The sequence below is a fragment of the Podarcis erhardii genome (genome assembly GCF_964252035.2).
Source record: "Podarcis erhardii genome assembly, chromosome: 14".
NCBI lineage: Eukaryota > Metazoa > Chordata > Lepidosauria > Squamata > Lacertidae > Podarcis > Podarcis erhardii.
The window spans coordinates 27,311,673-27,336,645 of record NC_138503.1 but is presented as its reverse complement, the minus strand read 5'-3'; the positions used below and the strand labels follow the sequence as shown (position 1 = coordinate 27,336,645).

At 45.8% G+C, this 24,973-nt stretch overlaps 1 protein-coding gene and 1 long non-coding RNA gene across 2 annotated transcripts in view; both read right to left on the bottom strand.

Annotated features, from left to right (window-relative positions):
- Positions 1 to 18,410: 18,410 nt before the first annotated feature.
- The window catches only part of MAP2K5 (mitogen-activated protein kinase kinase 5), a 125,099-nt gene continuing 118,536 nt past the window's right edge, over positions 18,411 to 24,973 (bottom strand). Inside the window, exon 23 of the mRNA XM_081840704.1 lies at positions 18,411 to 18,765. Coding sequence (XP_081696830.1) covers positions 18,622 to 18,765 — 144 coding nt within the window. The 3' untranslated portion in view covers positions 18,411 to 18,621. The remainder of the gene's footprint in view (positions 18,766 to 24,973) is intronic.
- Positions 20,367 to 23,905, bottom strand: LOC309329026. The gene is made up of 2 exons (XR_014151029.1): positions 21,988 to 23,905; positions 20,367 to 21,350 (listed from the first exon to the last, which is right to left on the bottom strand). It is a non-coding gene; the product is annotated as an uncharacterized lncRNA (long non-coding RNA).

Genomic DNA, 24,973 nt, shown 5'->3' with positions numbered 1-24,973 from the left:
GGCCTGAGGTGTGGTGATATTAAAGGGGCAGCGGGCGATGTTTCGCTACGGAGTGGAAGGCGATCTTCATTCCACCTCCTCACCGACCACCTGGACTTCGACAGCGGCGCTGAACCACTTAGTTTCGCGGAACGCGGGACGACCCCATCAGGAGCTGTTAATATAGAATTTCGGGGGTGGATGGGGAGGCTACAGCATGTTCGGGGCACAGAGTGCAAAGGAAGGTATTTCTGGGCTGAGAGGCTGCTAAAACGATGGAGCTTTTACCACCTGTCTAGGCGACTCAGGTCTCTGCCCCGCAACCCTAATCAAACTGTGCAGAAAGACCAGAGTCCCGCAGGCGAATTTCTCCCCCCTCTCTGCCTCTCTCCCGCTTTTCTTTTCCCACTTCTGGCGTCCCACTTTTATTTCCTTCACCACAACTGAAAACCAGAAATGGGAAGCGGGTGGGTGGAATCTGAGCAACCCCTCCCCGCTCCCAAAATAACAGTTCCGCTCCCGGACGCCGGGAACGATACGAACTGAAGCATAAGGGTGGCTGAGGGTCTGGGCACGAAAAATCTACAACCAGAGAGAGAGGACAGATCGTATCTCCCCCTCAGGCAAAGGCGTTGATTTAACAGGCAATCTTCTGGCGGGGGCGGGGCGGAGGGGGGAGAGATACAACGAAAAAGATGCCCAATTAACTATTCATAAGCCGATCAATAGACAGCAGGGCGGGCGCGGGGGGGGGGGGGCATTGGAACCCCGGTGAGTTCTTAGCTTTGCAGGAATTGTCGGGCAAAACCCGTCCTCCCTTTTGAAGATGGGACACATGTCTCGTGTCCCCCACCCCCGCGCCGTCTCATGACACAGTATCGTGGCCACCGTCAACATGAGGCGATGAGCCCAAAACTGCGGGGAAGGAGGAGGAGGCTGGTGCCTAAACTGTACGGCTTGATCAATATTTATAGCCTCATTGGCTCTGTTTGCAGGGAGGACATTTAAATAAGGAAGTGGAAATGCGCCTGTCTCGACATACCTAATGGAGAGCCTGCTGTTTAACGGGGAAAGTTGAGGCGTCTTGGAGTGCCCGGGACCGGCTCAAATAATTTACTCCTATAAAATGATCCCTAAATAGTGCATGTTAGCGTGACACAGGTACAATTATTTACATACCTGTTTTGGACACAGACTGTCTCTCTGGATGATGAGTGATGGATAGGTTAAATTGATTAAAATATTTCCGAGGAACATTTTGCTGCATAAAAGTGCAGCTAAATATTTATTTCAGATTTTCATATACATAAATGGAGTGAGGGAAACAGCGGAAGGGGGTTTTCTAGTTCCTTTCATTAAAAAAAAAAAAATCCTCCCAAAACAAATAAATCCGGTAGATAAAATGACGATTTCCCCTCCTAGTTTGTTTAGCACATCCCTTATAAACTACCCGTCCCAATCATAAACTTGGATTGTTGGAAGAGTCAAATGGGACTTCTGGTGCCCAGGGCTGGGGTCTGAAGATGCCTCAGTGGTCAATTTCCACTGGAACCCACCGTAGAAAGGGGTTCAAACGTGGGATATAGACTCAATTTCAGACCAAGATTGGCTGCTCCCGATGGCGAAAGGGATGGAAGGAAGGAGGCGTGGGTTTTTTGTTTTTTTTTTTAAATCCAGCATGCAGGGAAAGATTTCGAAATTAGAAAATATTTTTTATTTTATTATTAGTCTTGGATTTAATCTCTTCCGAAACGTATTTCTGTCGGGGGCTCCCTCCTTCTTTTTTTGTCTTCCATCTCTTCCCGCTTCCTTCTTATGGAAACCTGACCCGGTGTATTTCCCCCCCAACCAAATAAATGTTAAAAATGAAAATTAAGCCGCCGCCGCCGCCGCTTCCAATCTCCCCTCGCTCCTCTTTCCTGGAGCGCCCATTCCTCAGGCTGTTTCTAAAAGCATCGTGGCATTAAGTGCTCTTAATGGACGCGTTAATTAAACTGTAATTAATCATACTGTCCGGCCCCAAATTTGAGCAATTACACTAATCAAACAGAAGTTAATAACGGCCCAGGCTGGCGGCCTCAGGCACTTTGAGGGGAGCGGGCGCTCCCCTCCGCCAGGAAAACAGCTTTCGCCCTTCGCCCCGGCATATGGGCTCCATCTTCCAGCGCGCATTGTTATGAAAATGCCCGCGCCTACTTGAGAGTTGATGTATCAGGAAGCGGAGTTTGTCCTTGAAAAGCAGATTTGGGGGCATAAATCTCTGGCGAGGAATATGCGGTGGCGGAGGAGTGGGGGGGGGGCGACGGGGGTAGACTTGCGGGAAAAGTCTGGTGTGGTGTTGTTGTTGGGGGGTTGGGGGGGGGGGAGACCAGAATGCATTACATTTGTGAGTGGGGAGAGAAAGAGCGGGGGGAAGGATTTGAGAGAGTTTTGGCTTGGAGTTTTGAGACTTCTTTTTCGCAGCGAAAAGGTGGAGGATATGAAGAGTGCGGAGAAGGAGTTGTGGGCAAAGAAAAAAGAAAAAGGACTTTTTAATTGGTGCTCCGGATTTAAGGAGCACAGCCACATACAAACACACAAACACACGCTCCCCTTTCTCAGGTCCAGCGTCCCTCCTGGCTGCCTCCCCTAGACAAAAGGTGAGCTGGAAAATCCTGGCAGAGGCCCTCTTAGTAACCCTAACCTCGACTCACCCTCGATGCGGCTCCCGTTTCCAAGCGCGGGTGGCTCGCCATAATTACAATGCGAGTCGGTAATTATTCCTCGCCTTTTAATTATTTAAAGCGCACACACTGAATTCTACATTGTGACCAATAAATGTTGCAGCCCTGGATGGTCAGAGCTGAGGACGCCCCCCTCCACTACATCTCTACCCCCCCCCCCACACTCCCGGCATTTGTCTTTAATTAGACTTTGCCCTGGCGATGGGAGAGGCGTCCTTGAGCTTTTGGTACCCCCATCCGACTCCTGAGCCCCTGCAAGCCTCCCCCCCCTCGCCTAACCCCCCACCCCCTGCAAAAAGCAACAACAAATGCGTAGTTAAATATTTATTAGCCGTTATTACTGCGCCAACTGAGGCGCCCGGCTGCAAACCGAGGCCCGCCCGCCCTGGCGAGGAAGTTAAAAAGATGGAACCTTTTCATAAGATCCAGCCGGAGAGGCTGGCAGGGGCGCGCAGGCCGCCCCCCGCGGAGACAGGCGCTTTATGCATTATTTTAATATGGGTTAAAGAGAGAGGGAGAGAGAGAGAGAGAAAAAGTGAGGTTTTCAGTATTAATTTGGTGGCATATTTATTTGGTTTTGAAAGGAGGGAGGTGTTTCCTTCGGGGTTTTTTTAATATATTTTTTTATTAGAATAATTCACAGTTCGTGATGGTTTAATGAGCTTCTTTTATGTTGAAACTCTATGTTTTGTTTTGTTACAAAACCGAGCAAATAAACAAACGTGGGACGCGGAGATTAAATGTAATTTTAAATACTTACAAAGCGCCGTATTTAATCCGATCTCTCTTCCCTCCCCCTCCCTCCTCCCCCTCTCCCTCTCTCTTCGCCCCCCCCCTCCCGCCCCGCCGCCCTTCGCCCCAGGGCTCTTAACCTCTGCAGCGCGGTTGATATTAGACCCGTCTGTTAGCCCAGAGTGTCAATTGCAAAAGCAACCCCGAAGGGGGGCGGTGAACTGGGAAGGGGGGGGGCGCAGAGGGAGGTAAAGTTTGCCACACCGAGGGAAGTTGCTTCCCGACAGACGACTGAATCATCAGGGGACCCCGAAGTGGTTTTGGCGAGGGGGGGGGGCGCTCAATTTAAAATAGTGGCAGATCGTTTGCTCCGGCGTCATCCCGGGGCGGCCCTTCCTCTTCCAAAAATGAGGAAGGCAGTCTAACCTCAGGAACGAATTTGGGAGAATGGAGCATTGAGCTCTGGGCTCGTTTCTAACCAGAAACCTTGTCCTGCAAATAGCTAACCGAGATGGACCTCGCCGCAGTCCCCAAAGTTGGCTGATTTTAACAACCCTGATTGCTTTGCGCTGGGAGGAAACGAGTCTTGCTTAAGAGGTCGCCGGTACAAGTCTAGCCCTGTCCAGAAGGATGAGTCTCTTAACCACCCAGGAAGTTTGGGGAAAGCGGGAAATGCTATTTATTAATTTACCTGGGTATGTATTCCACCACGTCCCAAAGGCCTGAGATGGCGAAGACCATGTTATTACAAATAACTACGAGTAGAGGCTTTGACGCGCTTTCAGGAGTGAAATCTCAGGAATGCAAACTTCAGGCCTTAGCTTGTAAATGGGCAAGACCGCATTGTCTTGACCACCCTAGTCCTGGTGATTTAATGTGAAAAGCGGGGGGCGTTATTTGGACCGTGGGCCGCCCAGACACTTACTCCGAGAGAGCAGCGATTGGAATCGAAAGTGACCGGTTCCAAAGTCGCAGAGGCGAATCGGCCTTTGCCTCCTGTCGCGATCGGTTTAAAAGGAAGGACTCGTCGGGCGTCGCCTAGCGCTGCGCTGTCCCAGGTGCTGAACTGACCCTTAGTCGGAGGCCCGCACTTGCGGTTGCTGCAGTTATTCGACCCGCACCGGTGGTTTCAGCACCTGAGACAGCGCCATTTGTAAAAGGAGGCGCTGCCCGAATAACACCGTTCGGGGAAGTTGTGAGACGGACTCTATACCACATGCCCCCACCCTGTATGAACATTAGCAGGGAGCAGCACCCCTCTCTAACTTCTCCCTCCCCCCCTTTCCAAGAGAGCATAAAAGCAACAAGCAAGGCTAGCAGCTGCCTTTTGAGGTCTCTCATAATCCTCCCCCTTACATGGGAATTTGGAGGGACTGAAGTTTCGGCGCAGCAGGATATCCATTCTGCTGCCCAACAGCTCCACAAAATATTCCCCGCTCATTGTTAGGGTGGGTGCGCACTTAGATGCATGCTTGCATTCTCGTCCAGATACTATACCACAGCCAGAAATAATATTATTTCCAGTGCAGTTTCGGGATTAAAGGGAGGGAGGGGAGCAAGCGGTGGGGCGGGAGCGAGTGAAGTGGGAACATTGATTAAGGAGCCATGGGGCGGCCGTTCAAAATCTTCCTTTTGACCTCTCGTGTCGCTCTGGAGGTCTCAGATCTTTATCGGGGAAAGCCAAAGACGACGACCGACCTGTTTTAACTTTAACAGCCAGTGCCTAGTTTATAACTAACCCCCACCTGCCTTCTCCCAGTGCAAACAGGAAGGGGAGGGCCCTCCCCAGGAAGGTATCCGCTCCCCCTTTTCCTTTCATTGCTTCTCTTAAGCTCCTTGCGATCCCATATCTTTTAACAGTTGAATTAACTGCTGTTTTTTGTCAGTTAATTAGGTTTAATTTACATAATTAGTACAGTATAAAGAGTATTGGGGATAATCAGGAGGTACGTCTCGCTTACTGTGTAAACACGGATTTGGAATTAAAAATCAAATGTAATTAAGGCATGTGTGCGCACGTTCGTGTGTGTTGGGTTTAATTGTAACAATTTTTAATTAAAACTCAATGATCGCCCAATGCAAGGGGTTTTGGGGGGATATACACGGGTTGTTGTTTTTCTGAGGGAGTGTGGGTTAAGGAGATGGCTGAGAGTCTCCACTTTTGTCCCTTGTTTTGAAATATGAGCGGGAGCTGGCCCTCCAAGCAGGGGTTGCTGGAGAGGTTCTGGGCGCAGCACCTTGAAAGACCAAAAGGGTCTATAGTGGAGAAGAATCTGCAGGCACACTCCTAGCCCCTTAGGCTGTTTACAAGCAAGCTTGTGTTCAAGGAAAATACTCTCTTACAACATGTCCAATGGACCCAAGGAACTAACTGCCACAAGATGAGCATTGTCTGTTTGCTGCCCTGAGCTCCGTTGGGAGGAAGGGTGGGATATAACTTAAACAAACAAACAAACAAAAACAAACAAACAAGCAAACTCAAAGGGAAAAACAAGAACCTCTCTAACCATGTATCCAGCCCTGCACCCGCCATTCAATCTCTCCCATATCTATAGCCACCCATTCACCCATACTACAAGAACACACCGCAGAGCCTGAGCCGTGTCAAACAGAGGGGGCATGTAGCGACAGAGACGGGAACCTCGAAGTACTGGAGAGCTAGAGTGGATCCTCCTTGGCCCATCCCCTTCATTTCCTGAGCTTGATGGCTTCTGGACACCTATTATTATTATTAATAATAATAATAATAATAATAATAATAATAATAATAATATTATTATTATTCCACCCTATACCCGCAGGTCTCAGGGCGGTTCACAGAGTAAAATCGCAGCGTGCACTCGAATGACCGATTTCCTTCCGCATTACATATATCGAACACAAGAAATGGGTTTATATTGAGTCTAAGATCCGTATTCTGTGGCTCTCCAGAGTTTCAGGCAAGGAATCCCTTCCTGCTCTACCTAGAGATGCCAGGATTGTACCTGGGTCCTTCTGCGTGCAAAGCAAACGCTCCCCCCGCCCGGCCCACTTGGATTGCCAAACAGAACCCCCACCACTTGTTCCTCGCTTTATACTCCTCTCCTCTTCCTGCCCCCAAGGGGTAATGAGGAAGCTGTTTGCGCAGGAGGAGAATGGGTGGCGATGGGGGTTCTTCTTTAAAATGGGACAGCTGGAGGAACGGGGGGGAAAGTATTATCATGCCAGTCACTAGTGAGGAAAGGGGGAATGGCTTGTCCCAACCTCTGCTGTGATCGTGGCAAATCAAAGGTGCAAGTGTTACTTGGGGGGGGGCGGAAATCCTCTGGAAGGCTTGGGGTGGGAATTTCCAAAGTTTTGTTTTAAAAGGGAGGCCTCACAGCAACCCCTTCGACCGTTCGTGCGATAATCCAGCACCTCCTCTTCCGCTCTGCTGTTAATCCGTGTATTTCAGCCAAAACAAGGTACCATTGAAGCGGCGAGGGAAGGCCCACCCTTGTAGGATGCTTTTGATTCCGATGACCTAAAGTCTCGTGACAAAAGACAGTTGGCAGGAAAGTTGGCCCCGTGAGCTGGTCTTGGAATATTTCGGCTGGGTAATGGGAGCACAAGCAGATCAGTGTCGATTCGGAGGCAAGTCCCAGCGCCCTCAATGGGACTTACTCCCTGTTTCCTGCTTTTATTTTACTCCTTATTTTTGCACCCCGCCTTTCCACCCAACCGTGCTCAGGGCGGCTAGCAGAAAACCTGGGTAGGCTTGCAGTCGTGCAGACCCATGTTACTCCAGACTTTCTGTCCAGTCTGTTGGAAATTCCTGAACTGAGTAGGGAACTCTGCCGGGGGTGAGACCGTCACACTTGGCGCTGGTGGGCTTGGGTGGCTCACCTTTTAGGTTCCCCCACCCACTCTCCGTCTGCCTCCCGATCCTTTGCCTCCTTGTCACGTCCCTCGAAAGTCCTTTCCTCGCCACTCCGGCTTAAAACTCAGAGGCCCGTGTCATCTCTTTATAAATATCTCTCTAAGAGGAGGCCGCCAAGGCCCTTCCTTCCCCGCTCTCGTTCCTGGAGGGGCTCGCAGGCGGGAGATTGCCCCATAAATCACCGCGGTCTAATTCAGTGGAAGTTTAATAAACGCCTCCTATTGGAAACGAATGTCCCCCATTTAACAGTTGTATCAGCACCATATAAAACCATGACCCCAATAAATTTCATTTTAGCGGCAGATCAATCCCAGCCCTCTCGCTATCGATCCGCGCGGGGGCCTCGCTCCGCCGCAGCAGCCCGCCTGCCGGTGCCATTTTCGGGTGGGAGGGTGGCGAATAGCCTTTCGATTAGACTCTTTATTAGGAAAAGATTGCTCCGAGAAGGCCTGAAAATTAAACGGTGACATTTTAATTACTGGACATTGATAAAAGAATCCGGGTAATGGCTCTTTACAGCCTTGGCACACCCGGACGGGCCTGATGGAGTAATCAACCTGGACGGGGCGGGCAGAGGTCAGAGGCGCCGCCAACAGAGAGAGGCGACCCCCGGGGCAGGCGGGAGGAGAAAGGGAGCCTCTCCCCACCGCCAGGAATAGGCAAAGGACTGAAGGAACCTGCACCCTCTGCCTTGGCAGTTAGCTCCTCAGGTCAGGGGACCTTCAGCACCTCGGAGAGCGACGCGGAGGCAGACGCGGGAGGGTTAGGGAGCCTTCAGGACTCCGACGGCCAGTTGCCCCGCGCCCCTCCTCCACCAAGATCAAGTCATTGCGGTATTTGTACCCACCCCTACTCAGCACAGCCCTTGGTGTTTCTCCACTATGGCGGTCAGGGCGGAGGGCCCAGAGTCATGGTCCCAATCCGCAGGTAGTATCGCCTGGTTCCAGTCAAGGCCGTTTAGGAATGGGGCAAGTGCAAGTCCAGGCACACCCACTCATCCAACAGCACTTAGACATATCCCCCACCCACCCAAGGTCATCGCGGGCCGGAGAACATATTGCAAAGGCCCTGGCTTAGAAAGAGCAGGTTTCTGCATTTCCACGTCGGCACAGCATCCCTTTCTTCAAATTCACACATGAAAGCCGCGCCAAAGACTCAGGGCCCGTCCCCCAAAGCAGCTTACTGCGGGGCGGGGGACGAGTTGCCCCTGCCTCTCTCGCGGCTCAGTGGGAGAGACTGGTAAGTGACGGTTGCCAAATGAAATTTACACGATCAATAGACAAGACTTTATTGATTAGGTTTAAGCAGCGCCTTCTCCTGCTGCCGGCCGAACATGAGCTAAAAAGGCACAATTAACGCTTTAGTTGGCCCTCCTTCTCTCCCCGCAACCCCGCTCCCTCCCACTTTCCACACGCTGGGAGAGACGGAGGTGCTTGAGTGATCAGGCCCTTGGGAAAAGAAAAAGCCTTGGAGAAGTGGATGAAAAAAGAGGCAAGGGGGGGCCTGAAAGCTTTTCCAGCACAGCCTCCAGCTGCGGGAATCGCTTGCTGGATCGTTGGTTCACACAACCAAACAGGTACACGCAGGCAAAAACAGAGGCAGCCTTCCACTCACCTGTCTTTAGAGTCGTCTCATCTGTTGGCTATGCATTTCTCTCTTGGCCAGAATGTGTGGTGGATCAGCTGTTGAGGAACACCCCCCCCCCCAACACACACACACACACACACACACACACACACACACACCCCTACCTTTTAAAAACCCTAGCCTAGACATTCATTTTCCATTAAAAATCTCTTGGGCTGACCAGTCACTTATAAACCTTGAACTTTCTTTCCAGGATTCCAGCTCAAAGCAGCTGCGCCAGTGAAAAAAACAGGGATGAGCTGCACAGGTTTGTTCTGCAATAGGCAGGAAGGCTCAGTCCATAAATCCTGTCTTTAGCCTGCACTTGTAGTTTATGGGCCTACCCTTTAGTGAAGGTAAAGTCCCCAGTCAGTACAAATCTTCAGCAATTGTACAGCCAGAGTCCCACTCCTATAAAAATGACACCAGGATCCTGGACAACTCTGCTGATAAAAGAAAAAAACAACTCAACCTAAACCACAATTATTGTAGAAGTTTCCCCATCAGAAAGTTAGATGAAAGTGCATTGCCACAATGGCAGCAGGCTCAGAACCTAATCTGGAGCTGGACTGGCCAAGTGACAATCCTGGAATTTGTTTTCCTCCCACCCCACCCCCCTTGGATCAGGTAATAACAGCAGTAATAGTGATCTACGTACAATTTACCGTATTTTTCGCTCAATAAGACACACCAGACCACAAGACGCACCTAGTTTCTGGAGGAGGAAAACAAGAAAAAAAATATTCTGAATCTCAGAAACCAGAACAGCAAGAGGGAACGATGCGCAGTGAAAGCAGCAATCCCTCGGGCTGTTCTGGCTTCTGTGATAGCTGCGCAGCATGCATTCGCTCCATAAGACGCACACACATTTCCCCTTACTTTTTAGGAGGGAAAAAGTGAATCTTATAGAGCAAAAAATATGGTATATAGCACTTTGAACACTCACAGAATCATAGAATTGCAGAGTTGGTAGGGACCCAAAGGGTCCTCTATTCCAACTCCCTGAAAAGCTGGAACCACAACTAAAGAATAACCACTTTGAGGGGTTTTACAACCAAGCAGTGTATAAATTTTATGAAATAAGCAAGCCAGCAAACCCCTGACAGTTAGCCATCTAACCTCTGTTTAAAAACCTCAGATGGAGAGTCCATTATCCTCTGATATTTACAATAAACAATATTTATATTTTATTTCAGCAATCCTTACAACAATCCTCAAAGTTACACCATTAACCTCACTCTGATATTGAAGTTTGGGGGTTCACAGGTTTGAGAGTAAAGCTGAAAGCCACCCTGTGTATTTATAGCAGAGGTCAGATTTGGAGCAGGCATTTACTGATTCAGAGTGCAGCCTCTAAGCCAGGGCAGTCCAACTTTTCATGGCAGGTACTTTGACACAGAACCCCAGGCAACACACAGAACTGAATTTCCACATCATACATTAAAATGTTTGCAATATATTTAATATTAATATATTAGATTAAATATATATAATTAAACAGTTAATAGATTAAATAATCTAATTAACAAATTTAATATACAAACAAATGTATGCACTTTCGTTAACAACACATGACACAAATTTAAGATGTTTTTTCTTGAAGGTTGCTGAGAACAGCTAAAAAGGTCCTTGAGGACCACCCTGTTCAGATCCATTGTGCTCCACTAACTCTCTCATGACAATGTAAATGGGAGTACCTCTGTGCATGTGCAGAATTCTCCCCTCTCTCTACACTACAAAGAAACCATAACCAGCTCTACTGAAACTAGAACTAGGGAGCTGAGCTCCCATGTCCAAATCTGAGCCTCTGTATGTCTTGTATTAGGTATAGCTCAGACCTGCATGATGTATACTCACCCAAATTCCATCTACGCTGCAGAGTATTAATAGGATCAGCACTGCAGGAGCAGCATTAGCTTCCAAAAGGGACCATTCATGACAGTCACACTAGAATATAATTTGCAGAAAAGCAATAACAAATTAAGGAATCCCAGCTGTAAAGCATCTAAGGACCAACTAAGATGATCCTGTATCCGAAAGCATCCATCTTCTTCCCAAAGATAAATTTATGCAGGATGTTCAAAGATCTGTGTCTGGCTGACCTAGGACAGGCCTGAATAATTAGTGGGGTATTGCTGAGATACTGCAATATTGATATATATATATATATATATATGCTTTCGTAGATTTTCACGGGTACAGGAATGCAGGTTTTGGTGTCCTCGGGTGTCTTCCCGTGTAAAAGTTGGGGTGTCTAGGCGACGTTAATTGCCAATGGATACCAGCAAAACAGGATTACGAAGCTAATCCAAAAGGAAACACCCCCCAAAAACCAAGACACAGAAGAAAACAATGGCATGGCCCTCCTTCCTTATATCAAGGGCACTACAGATAAAATTAGCAAAATCCTCCATAAACACAATATCAAAACAGCCTTTTGCACCAACCAAAAAATAGCCAATATCCTCAGAAACCCCAAGGATAAAATCCAGTTGGAAAACCAAGGGATCTATGAAATACCCTGCAAAGTCTGCCCAGCCACGTACATTGGACAAACAAACAGACGAATAAATGCACGTATCGCAGAACACAAGAATGCCGTCAAAAAAGAAGAAAAAACTTCCTCTCTTTTCCAACACATGAAAGAAACAGGACACGAAATTAATTTTGCAGATTCCAAATTGCTCTTTAACACGGAACATCACCACAAGAGAATAATCATGGAAGCCATCGAGATAGAGAAACACCCTCACAACATGAACAAGCGTGACGACACATCCCGCTTGCCAGACATCTGGAAATTAGCCCTCCCCACAAAAACTGACACCAGATCCAGAGGCACACAGAACGCCAACACCAATCAACCACACCAGACCCAAACCCAGACCCTCTCCACAGATGAATTACAGACACCATCCAGTAGCCAATCCATGGTGGCACCTCCGGATGCTGCACCCCCCTGCAATCCCTACACAGATCTGGCTGACACAAGCCACAAAACCACAGCTCGCCCCTATACACGAAGCCAAGCCAGAGCACAACTAAGTACAGTACAGCCATCTTCTCAAGAAAACTCTTCACAAAGTTCAAGAGGTCAAGACACAAAGACTTTAACAACTAATCCACACCTAATGACCCACCTAAGTGGTACTCAGGATATCACTCAAGAAATCACTCAAGATATCTCTCAAGTAATTAAGGAACAAAAGAAGAAAAGGCACACTAGCCTGGGAACTTCCTCTCTGCCCAGAACATTGGAGGCTATACACCACACCCCCTCTACAGTATTTATAGGAACTCAAACACTGAGATCCTGCTCTGTTCCAGTAACAAGAAGCCGAAAGCACCAGCCTGAAGATGACGAGTGAGACCTCGTCGAAACGTCGCCTAGACACCCCAACTTTTACACGGGAAGACACCCGAGGACACCAAAACCTGCACATATATATATATATATATATATATATATATATATATATATATCAAAAATTGCATTTCTTAATAAACTTAGTTCAACTTTGCAGGTTAGTTAAAACAAAACAAAACAACTATACTCAAATAATATTTTGCCAATCTGTACATCCACACACAGTGAGGTCAATGGTGGGGTATGGCTAGTATCTGATAAAACAAAAATGTTAATGGTCAGTGGCAAATTGCAAACTGACATTTTGTTTTAATTGGCAAAATAGCTTTGGGATTTAAAAGTGCTACTCAGAATCTTCCATTCCCTTTGAACCAAGTTAACATTCCAAAGCTGTAACTAAATGAGCACACACAGACAGCATGATCTAAATCACTAGACAAAATTGTGTGAGGATATCATTTCTAAGCAGGAAGATAACATTCATTTCATTTAAAAGGAAATGTCATGCTCTGAGAACTTTGCACATTCTGTCACTGAGCGAGTACAAACCAGCTGAAACTTAACTCAGGCAAAATGGATTTCCTGCTGGTGAGTGGGATGTCCCAACAACAGTTGGGTTCCACAGCCTTTTCTGTGTGGGGCTGCACTCTCTCTGAAATATCAGGTTCATAGTTTGAGGTGCTCCTTGATCATATGCGCTTGCTAGATGTGCAGGCAGCACTGTTGGTGAGAGGTGCCATTTCTTCAGTTTCAGCTGACCCATCAAGTACAATTCTGCCTGACAAAATTGGACTTTGCCTCAGTCATTCACAACCTATTGACTGCCAGATTAGATCACTGCCACACGCACTTTCTGGGGCTGTATTTGAGAAGCCACTGGAAACTGCTTCTAGCAGCAAATGCTGTTGCGGAGATGTTTTTCATTCTATCATCGCACAAATTTTGTGTGTTCTGCCTGTTATGAGTTCATGAGTGCCAGACTCCCCATAATTCCTGGGTCCAGTTGGTGTTAGAATTTAATCAAGGCTTGAGGAGTTAAACTGGATGCCAGACTCTTAAACTCTGGACCCAGCTCCCCGTGTTCAGGCAATGGCCTGGGAGATGGGCCATTAAGAGAACAAATGAAAGGTAACGGGCTATTAAGAAAGCAAAGGCTCTGTGTCGGATGGCAAATGGGTGGGGGTTAGTTGGTCAGAGTCAGAGTTAGTTAGATTACAAAGCTAGAGTTTGAATTAGAGTTGAGAGTTGGCTGTGATGTGACCTAGCGACTGGTGAGGGCAGCAAGCTAAAAAGCCAGAGAAGCAGAGCTTGATTTTTGATGCCTGAGCCATCGTAGGCTCAGGTTGTATATATGTTTAAATAAACCATATATCCTAAAGACACCACGGTCTCCATTGTGCCTCATTTCCAAAAGAAAACAGAGACCCCGGTAAGTGCTCGGAATCCCTGAAATCTCCTACCACTTGAAGGTTTAGCCCTAAAGCAATGCAAAAAATAAAAAATAAAAATAAAAAATCCCTTATGCAGGGTAGATTTGTGTGATGTTGTGTATAGAGACTCTTAAAGTCAAGTGTACTGAACATATGCAGCTTTTGGAGCTAATGCTATACAAAATACTCATGACTAGCAAAAGAACAAAAGCAAAAAACCCACTCCACACTAAATAATTCCGAGTATCAAGTGATAACTGTAATCATGACATAGTGGATGTAATGTGTGTTGATCCTAAGGAGGAGGATTTTGCTCCAGCTGAAATAATTTGGGTCTTTTCTGGTGGCTTTTAAAACAAAAAACAACAGAGTTTGATCTGTTCCATGAATTGTTTTCTCTGCCAATAAATCCACACACCAAGAGAGCTTTTTCAAAGTACTGTTGAGGAAAGGAAGAATGACACTTTGCCGGCACCCTGCTCTGAAAAACAACAAGGCCAAATTGCAAACATTTGGGTCTTTGGGGAAGACAGAGCATATTCATCTATCCATCATCTATCTATCTATCTATCTATCTATCTATCTATCTATCTATCTATCTATCTATCTATCATCTATCTCTATCTATCTATCTATCTATCTATCTATCTATCTATCTATCTATCTATCTATCTATATCCCAGAATGTCTTTCTTGGGAGTACATTTTTAGAAACAGCCACACTTCAACTAATTTGGATTGTGGATAAAAATTCCCCTGGTGACTCCAATCCAAAATGTGCTTTACTTATGAGCCACTAACATCCCACTTCTATGCAAGCTGCATATGAGATTGCCTTTCCAAGATTAGAAAGAAACAGAAGGGTGCATTAATTCCCTTCCCCCTGCACAATTTAGTGAGAAGTGTGGGTTCTAGTCCACATTAGTGATACTCAGTACCAGATCAGGGCACAGTAGAAAATGCCTTCATCTCCTGCCAGCTTTCTCTTGGAATGCAAAAGAGTTGAAGGCAACAGCTATTTGGGGCATTGATCTAAGATGGGTGCAGGACTGATAAAGCAATACATGATGTGGTAGAAAACCTCACTAAACGTACATTGGCAGATATGTAACAAGAACGGTTGAGCAAACTACTTTTGATCAAAATAAAAAACCCACATTGTCAGCCATTTTGATCTGCTGAAATTTATTGATACCTAACAGGGGATGCCATTCCAGGTTTTGCTGTGGGTTGGAAAAAGGTTTCAGTGGAGAGTGAATTCATAGCATGGTCCAAAGGACTGCTCTTGGATATATTAGGAAATGACCAAAAAGGAGAAAGTATAATTGAAGAGCATTTGTTGTGGTTACTTGTGGATCCCATACTAGTCAAGAGTTTTGGGTACTTCTGAGGAACGACAACAAGTGAACAAATGAATAGGGATGTTTGAACCCTTTTGTAACAAGCATCCTTAAAAGCCAATGGGATATCTATGAAGGATGGGAGGAGTTGTTTCTGTCTATGTGTACTATGGAAGGAAAACACAGATATTGGAGCACTCTGAGCTTTTCAGGAATTGTGATTTGGCCACTGTTGAAGACAGCTGAAACCGAGGCCCAGTGAAGGTTGGAAAGATCTCCCACCAATAATTGCACTTGATGTATTGTCAAATTTCAACTTGCCCCTTGCAGGTACAGACACATAATGGAATACTCATTTAAAACAAATATTTGGGGTTCTCCTTCTTCCCTTCCCCAGCAACTATTAAACATTTTCATCTTTCATGTGAAGCACTTGAGAATTATGGCTTGTTTACACACTACACCAACTACATGGAAACTGCTGGGAAATGATCTCATAGTAGTGGCTCACCATATAAAGCCTTGACACATGTGTCTCCCAAAGCGCCAAGTTTCTTTCTGCCTCCACCAGGAGGCAAAGAATTAGGAAGATATCTGAGGGCAGGTACTACCCCAGGTATAGACAGTTCAATCCTAGCTGAGCTCAAGTTCTGTTTCATCAGATTGTGTGTTTTATCCTGAAACATCCAAGCATTTCAGCATCTTCATGACAACACAAGGCCACCAAAAGCTAATTTCCTCTGCTTTGTTGTCCTTTTCTTTGAGTAGATTTAATAGCAGAACAAAGTTAAATAGGAGTCTTGAAGCATTTGGCTCTAGTGACCTTAAGTAGCTCATGTGATACATGGAGAAACATGAAACCAAATTTGACAGTGTACACATAGCACTTCTGGGGAACAAGGGAGAATGGTTCTATGTGCAGAGGCTGTTGACACAGATTTTACTTCCATTCTCTTCCACGTTACCCAAGGAGGGGCCAGAGAATGGTCCAAAGGTACATGTAACAGTTGCACTACTGAAAGCTAAATGAAAGAAGTCTGCTGGTTTCATAAGCTGTCTGGATGAGAGATTGCCTGGGAACCCTAAGCAAGGTGCTCCGAGCTCTTTGGGGGAAGAGCTGGGTGTAATAAATGAGTTGAGATTCATGTCCATTCCATTCATTGTTTACACTATTCTGCCAATGGAGATGTATGATGTGGTCCTTATTCTGTAGTCCTTATTTTTTTGCGGGTGGTTGTGTGGGTGTTAGTAGAGGGCCAATTCACAAACAAAATTGGCATGACATAAATGTGGGTCAAACAGATCCATGTGATCCTCAGTAATTGTGTGTCCATAGAAGTAATTGCTCTGTGTACGTGCAGGTAGATTTTACACATTTATAAAAAGGGTTAACGCAAGCAAGATGAAGGGATGGTTGAGCAAATGGCTAATTAATTACTATGAATTATGGTCAAGTCCAAAAGCTCATTTTTAACCATGCCACCACCTTCTCTCTACAATTGCTAATTGAGACATTTAGAACCCACACTCTTCATCACTTGCAACAAGCCTAGACCATCTATTTGCATCCTTTATCAGTCTCTGATGTATGGGCTGATAAATGGAAACCAGTGGGTCAAAATGGCATGACCCTTTGGGCTAAAGATAAAGATCTTTCTCATATATATATTTGTGTAAATGAAGGCAAAAGGAGAATTCTTTTTTTATGGACTTTGAGACTAATTTTAACACAAACACCTTTTATACAGGGGAGGTATATGCAAAAAAAAATGCTAGGAAATAAATAAATGAAAGAACTGCCTCAGCTCAGTTGGCTCAAAGGAAAGAAATTTGTCTCACTTTTAGCAAAAAGCACCTGCAGCTACCGGTCACATCGAGTCATTCATTGTACTGTTATCTGCCAGAGAGGTTGTGACATTGGAGCAATTAAGACAAACTTTAGTCTATAAGTTCATGCCTGCAATCTCTATCCTTCACCTGAAGATTGATGATCCCTCCAAGGAAGGAAGCAAAGTATTTTCCAGTCTACCTCTGAAGTAATGGTTAGGATTTGTAATTGTTCAGCAGAAATTCCTCACTACAAGGGACTGGTGTACTCCCAAGCTTTTTTTTTATGACCCTCTTCAGGTTTTTAAGTGACAGTGCATCAGAAATAACCACCTCAGTGTAAACACTTTTGTTGGCTATCATACAGTCTTTCAAGTCACTGGACTTTTGAGAAATCTCCCGAAGAATTTCAAAAAACAACAACATAACCCTGATAAATAAACGAATTATAAGACTTTAAAAATACATTTTAAATTAAAACACTGGTCTACTAAAACAGCCGCAAAATTAGAAAACAAATTTGGGCAATAAAAGTGGAAAAGTCGGCCCAAGACATTTTGGCAATTGAGAAGAACCATAAAATGGTGGGCACCTCCCCCCACACCCTGGGCCAGTGAAGATCTACATCAGGAGCAATGGGGTAACAAAGTTCTACATCAGGAACAGGGGGGAGTGAAGATCTACGTTGGGAACAAGGGAGGGAATCAAATCAACCTTCCCTGATGGTTGAAATGGGAATCGAAGGCCATCATGGGAGGAAAAGGGACCCGCTCTGAATCATGCTGGTGAGTGCAGAGTCTAGGAGACACCAGAGGGAAGTTCCCATTTCCTCCCTAGCGGTGGGAGGAGACCAGCAATGCCTCCTGTTCACAAAGAAGCCACTGAGGCAGTTTGGGGGAGGGGTGCTGCTGAGGAGGTGGTAGATCTACCTTCCAATGAGCGTGCCACAGGTGATGCTGCCACTGCAGCTACATTCCTTAGAGGTATGATCTGCTGCCCTTATGGATCCTGCCGCCCAAGGCATTTGCCTCACCTTGCCTCATGGGTGAATGAATTCATATATCCACATACACCAGGATGGACAATGTGGGAATGGAGACCTTTGGTTGTGTTCCTACTGGTAAAGCCAAGTAAATTCCAACCTCCATTATATTATCCCACTAAAGAGGACGCATTGCACAATGTCCTCATTTCCCTGTATTGAGAGCTGCTCTTGGGGTTGCTTTGATGAACAGCACACACTTCTCTAATGAGTACAAATTTAGCACACATCCTGTGACTGATACCGGTTAGACTTTTTATTCTTCCAACATAATTATTTCCCCTGCCTGGTCCATTTCAACTCATTTTTGGTGTTAAAAATAAAAAGACTAAAGGAGATATGATTGAGTCCACAGGACAGTTAAATTCATGCCCATCAATTCATCCACACCACCCATGGACTGCTTTTAAGCTAGTAAAAGATGTATAAAATACTCTGAAGCCAAGAAATATACAGTAAGTTTAATAAAATATATAATATTTTCTTAATGTTTCAGGAAACAGTGTGATGATAATGGGGGAGGGGAGGGGAAGGTATTTCTTGAATAAAAAAGTCACCATGCCTTCATCAAAGTCTCCTGCCAAAGCATAAAATACCCGCATGGCCTTTGGATGACACCAGAGTCTTTGTCCTTTAGACATTCAGCTTTCCTTTGGTTCACTGAGATCCCTGCTGCTGCTGCTGCTGCTGCTGCTGCTGCTGCTGCTGCTGCTGTGAACGTCTCTCCTCTAACATCCGGCAGACCCACATGGAGACAACCTCAGCATTCCCATCATTGTACTGGACGATGAAGAGGTGGCCCTGAAAAGAAGCAGAGATGGACTCAACCAATAGAATCAAGCATCTAAGAACACAAGAAAAGTCTTGCAGCTGGATTGAGGGAAAGGCCCACCTAGTCCAGCATCCTAGTCTCACAGTGGCTAACCAGATGCCCAAAAGGAGGACCTGAGTGCCAAGGCAGCACTCTCCCTACTTGTGATTCCCAGCAACTAGCACTGAATGAATGTACGAAACACACAAGGATCTCCAGGTATTGCTACTCAACATCTCTTTTAACTGGAGGGTTTCTGGACTGAATCAGGGGCCTTCTGATTGCAAAGTTAGTATTCTACCCCCACCCAATCTATGGCCCCTGATGTTTTTCTTTTCCATGGAGAACACTGTTTTAAAGTTTTTTAAAAAAATCTATAAATCAGTGTCTTTCTTTTGTAAAGGTCCAATCTGAAAAGGAAAGAAAAACATTACAGGGGGGGTAATGCTGGGCTTTTTTTCCAGTCCAGTCGAAGGGCAGAAGGCAAACACACACCTTTCCCAGGTCTTTATTACCACCCTGTATTTTTGCTTTAGGCATTACCAGATTGCTGCCACAGCTTCCCAATATTAATTTAGATTACATCTTCTCCTCAACATGACTAAGATGCTCAGACTGGCAATTATTGGGATGGGCTGTGGCAGGGACAGAAAATGGAGACCATTGAGGCATATGGCTGAGTGCGGAAGTTCCCTCTCCTCTTTCCTAGGAGCTCCCTGCAGCCCCCATGGACTGCCTAAGAATGCAACAGTTACGCTTTTCAGTTAGTTACTATAAGGGAAGGCACTAGTTTTACAGAAAGGAACACAGCACTTGAGAGCTTTGCAGGAGCTACCAGATCCTGCATTCTGTGCTCTGTTCAACAGCTGCACTGATGTGAGCTTTATGATGCATGAAGTAATTAGAAAGAAGGGTGTGCAACTGAACATGTGCAGAATGCCTCCCTTTGAGGCATTTCCCTGCTCTGAGATTAGGGGCCAGAAGCCTTGAAACCTCCTTTTTCAAAAGTCACCCACTGGCACAAAGCTCCAGCCTCACACAAGTAACACAAAAGCAAAGAATGACAAAGGGAAAAGTCAAGTTGACGCTGTACTCTGGAATAATTGCACAAACTTCATCAATGGTCGAAGGGAGATGTTGAAACTTTGCTTCTTAATAGCCATAGCTAGCTGCAACAAATACAGTGGTACCTCTGGTTATGAATGCTTCTGGTTATGAATGCTTCAGGTTGCGAGCTCTGCTAACTTGGAAGTAGCTGCTCCTGGTTGTGAACTTTGCCCCAGGATGCAAATGGAAATCGCGTGCCAGAGGCACGCATGCAGCAGGAGGCCCCACTAGTGAAAGCACGCCTCAGGATAAGAACAGTTTCAGCTTAAGAAAGGACCTATGGAACGCATTCAGTTTGTACCAGAGGTAACACTGTAAATTGGTGCAGGCAGAGTAATATGGCCCCAAACCCTTCAAGAGAACATGGAAATGTAATCATCAAAAGGGTGGTGATGATACAATAAGCAAAACGCAGCTGAAGATGGAAGTGGGACAAATGGATGGTTGTGGATGGTACAAAGACACCAAAGTATTTTTAGGTTCGTTCTAAATTTGCACCATTTCTGCAATATGAATTTCTATGAAACAGATTTGCCGATCTTCCATCGCCCAATCACCACCATCCTAGGAATTGCATGCTCCTCTCCTTTTGACTGACAGCGATGCGAACATCTTTCCTCCCCTGTACACATTGACTTCCTCTTTCCTCATATTCCCTTAATTGCTGCTAAACACAGTAAGATGTGACTATGGGAATTAGGAAGTGGAAATTTGAACATTTGCATTATTTTTCAGATTGTCTAACTTGGGCATTTATCAGTGCCAAAACTTGCTCCTCCTCCAATAACTTCCTGGTCAAGCCTGGTGCTTAGTCTTCCAGTATCCAAGTGCCTTACAGTAATTACTCCCACTGACTTCACAGAATGCCATGAGGTTAAATTCACTTAAGTGTTTGTAAAACTCTTGGAGATCCCTGGAGGAAAGGAACAAATGTCCTTATTCACAATAAAACCTACAATTACCTGCCTGGCCTTTTAAATAAGTCAGCCACAAACAAAACTGGCAAACGAGGAAGGTCAAGGAAGAATTGAGAGGGAAACAAATCAAGATCCCAGAGACAAAAAAAGAGAGAGCACACGCACACTGGGCCAGTAAAACCAGCCATTAAACAAAGTCAGACAGTTTCTACCATGAATCTCCTTTACAGCGGAGAAGCTCCCTGCTGTGGAAAAAACCCATCTCACACCAGTTGAAAAAAGAAACTTGCCTTGCTCAGGATTAGCCACAGCAAGAGAGACAGCAAGAAAATCTGGAAACAAAATGGTGTCTGGGAGCTCTAGGCATGCAGTTGCTGTGTGGAAGAATGGAAGAGGCACTGGACTGCAGGAGTTAACCTGAAAAGAAGGAGGGCCAGGGCTTAAGCTCATTTTGCACCCTGTTGCAAACTCAGTTCCTAGGAGGGAGGTGCAGAGAAAGGGTGGAGACCTGTTGCTTTTGTGGAAAAAGCTCTGCTCAGTACCATATTGGCCTAAATATAAGCCACACTTCTTTTCCAAATTCCGTGAAAAGTTAAAGCGCGACTTAAATTCACGACCTTACAAAATTTGGCTTTTACAATATCGCTGCTGAAACAGACATGCGGTAAAACGGAATGGGTGTGAGTGCCTGCAGAATTTTAAGGGAGCGGCTTATATTTGGGTATTGTCTTTTCTACCCCCCCCCCAAATTTTAAAGGTGTGGCTCATATTCAGACCTATATGGTAATTGTTTTTGGGTGGTGGTGGGGAATAGCTTCAAAAACAAGCTTTTACTTACTGTTAATGCCACCCCAATCTATAGAAACTTCCCATGGGGAAGGGTCTGAGCACGGTGATAAAAAATGCAGAAGGTCCCTGGTTTAATCCCCGATACCTCCAGTTAAGAAAGGATCATGGGAGCAGGCAATAGGAAAGACCTGGAGAGCTAATGCCAATCAGAGTTGACCACAATGGGCTGTATTAGGTGAAACAGCCTGGTCTAATATACGGTAGCTTCCCACATTCCTTTGGAGGTGAGCTATAGCTCAGGGGTGGAGGACATGCTTTGCATCCAGAAGATCCCAGGCTTTATCCTTGGCATTTCCAGGCAGGGCTGGGGAAAGCTCCTCCACTGAAACTCTGGACAACTACTGCAGTGTAGATCAAGGGTTTCCAAACACAAACCACCAATGGTTCATTGTGTGGATCTGTGCTTGAAGATGGCACATCCATCACACTGAATATTCACATTGATAATTGATAGTATTTTATTGCTTCTTTTCTTTCTTATATTGTATTTAATTGTAATTCCATTGAATTTGAATTGTAATACAACTCCTACGACAGGCAGAAAAATCATTAAATAGTCTGCCAAGACCACCAGCAATTTTCAAGTGGTTTATTGGGGGGCGGCGGGGGTTTGGGAACCGCTGGTACACACAATACTGAATTAGATGGACCAATGTTCTGTATATACAAACCCAACTCTCATTTTCAGAACTGTTAGATCTGGTCTCACACTCCTGGGTATTAACAAAGGTTAGATGGCATTGGTAGTAACATGGAAACGGGTGTTGTTGGCAATAATAATAATAATAATAATAAAGATACATTCTTAACCACAAATTTGAAGCTGATGTAGAAGCAATAGGGAGACGATAGCACAAGATGAATTCAGCAGCATTTGCAAAACTGTAGATCTGGAGGGATTTGTAGGCTTTTGGGGGACATCATAAAGTTTTGCATGCCAGAGTGGTCCTAGACATAAGGAAGAGTCTTTTTCCAAGTGGGTAGAGTCATAGAAAGCAAAAGCAGAGGTTGGAGGTAAGGATGCTAGGAAGGCAGAAAGAAAAAGGCAGACCAAAACACTTGCTTCAGTGTTTTCCCCACTGTTGAATGGATTCCACTGAGGCGGAAGACAAGGGAGCCGGTAGGAGGTAACCAGAGATACAGCTAGAGGGGGGAATGAAGTGGGGGTGGGGGAAGAAGCAAGCCAACTACATCAGAAATGGAGCTGGCAGTTTGTGCAGGTATAATGAAGTTCCAGGCTGTTAGAAAGAGACAGAACCCATTTGTTAACCAGACACTCTCATTCCTAAGGAAAGAAGAAACAAATACACATGGCACACGCAAGCAGGGAAGGACATAATGGGAAAAAGGGAGGAGGAAAGATGTGCATTCCAACAGGATTTTGCTCCTTGTGCATTTCAGCAACAAATGAACGTTGCTGGCATCGATGGGATCCACTTTATCCTTGAGCAATATTGGTCCAAAACCAGATGGCAGCAAACCTTTGGTACTTAAATATCCCTCTATTGACTCCCTTCATTTTGCAAGGTAATGTTGCAGAAATGTAAATGCACAGAAGCTTGAAATGTGTTTTCTCTTGTAGCAAACACTTCCTCAGACAAGAGGTGACCTTGAATTATCGGCTTGGCGTGGGGTCAAGACCCATCAGTCTCTGGAGCTGGATTCAGAGCAGCCTTCCTCAGGAGGATGAGGATCCTCACCGCAAGCCCTGTTACCTAAAGTGCTACCAAGACCATTTTGCCTTGCTTAACCCCAAGTGTTCCTGCTAGTGCCTTGATTCCTAACACTTCGCTCCGCATGTGGCTGAGCAAAGTGGAAGGCTTATTAGGCAGCACAACAGAAGGAATATGGTGTAACCAGCTGTCCTCTTCTATTGGGCTCAGGCTTCTCCTGAGTAGCTCCCCATTTCAGAAGGTTGCCCTCTGAAATGAAAACAGTGAGGGAGCAGAGCTAGGGTGCCCATTCCTGTGACCTCCTTTGCATGTTAAGAAAAGCTTATTTCAAAAACCTGTAGAGGCTTGGGATGGTTCAAGGAGAACCCCGGTTGCTTGCTCGGGGAACTGCACCATGCAGGGTTCAAGGAGACCTTATGAAGTCTTGTCTGCTTATGGTTCCCCATCACAGCTTTTTCTCTTGTTTCTGGGTAGCCAGAAGCATCCATTTGTCCAATAGCTGGTGTGCCAGACCACCAACATTTCATTTTGGTGAAGCTTTCTCTCAGGTGCTCACAGTGACCTGGGGGGTAGAATTAGGGTTGAATGCCAAGAATTCAACCCTAATTCTACCCCCCCCCCCGCCCCAGGTCACTGTGAGCTTCTCCCTGGTTTGAAACAGGTAATTCTCAATTTCGTTTTCCTAATCTTCATCTCCTAGCCCTCCATTCTACTTTCACATGGCCCAAATCCATTCCATTTACATTTTGAGCTTCCCCTGTTGCCTCTAGTGCAGCCTGCTAGATCTGTCACTCTCTCCTTAATCTCCCCCCAGCTCCATCTTCACAAACCTAGTCAATCTAGCCTACACTAAAGGTGAAGTTCCCACCTGCTAGCACAAAGCCTTCCTTTCCATAATGTTACTCCTGAAGAGAGAACCCCTGAATGCAGAATCTTCAGGAGTTGAAACCCACTGATCTCTGAAAGCTGCTTGTACAACAGGTTTTTTTTTAAGTGGCTGGTGAGCCAGCTCCCTTGCTGTTCAGTACTCTGGTCCCAACCTCTTCTCATCTTGGCTCCTCTTTATGCCTTTGAACTGAGCCACAACTCAGCTCCAGCACTGACAGGGCTGCAACACATGACAGGTTGAAAATATATACAGTGGTACCTCGGGTTACATACGCTTCAGGTTACAGACGCTTCAGGTTACAGACTCTGCTAACCCAGATATAGTACCTCGGGTTAAGAACTTTGCTTCAGGATGAGAAAAGAAATCGTGCTCCGGTGGCACAGCGGCAGCTGGAGGCCCCATTAGCTAAAGTGGTGCTTCGGGTTAAGAACAGTTTCAGGTTAAGAACGGACCTCCAGAATGAATTAAGTACTTAACCCGAGGTAAAGTAAAGGTAAAGGGACCCCTGACCATTAGGTCCAGTCGTGACCAACTATGGGGTTGCGGCGCTCATCTCGCTTTATTGGCCGAGGGAGCTGGTCATGTGGCCAGCATGACTAAGCTGCTTCTGGCGAACCAGAGCAGCGCACGGAAACACCGTTTACCTTCCCGCCAGAGTGGTACCTATTTATCTACTTGCACTTTGACGTGCTTTCGAACTGCTAGGTTGGCAGGAGCAGGGACTGAGCAACAGGAGCTCACCCCGTCATGGGGATTCGAACTG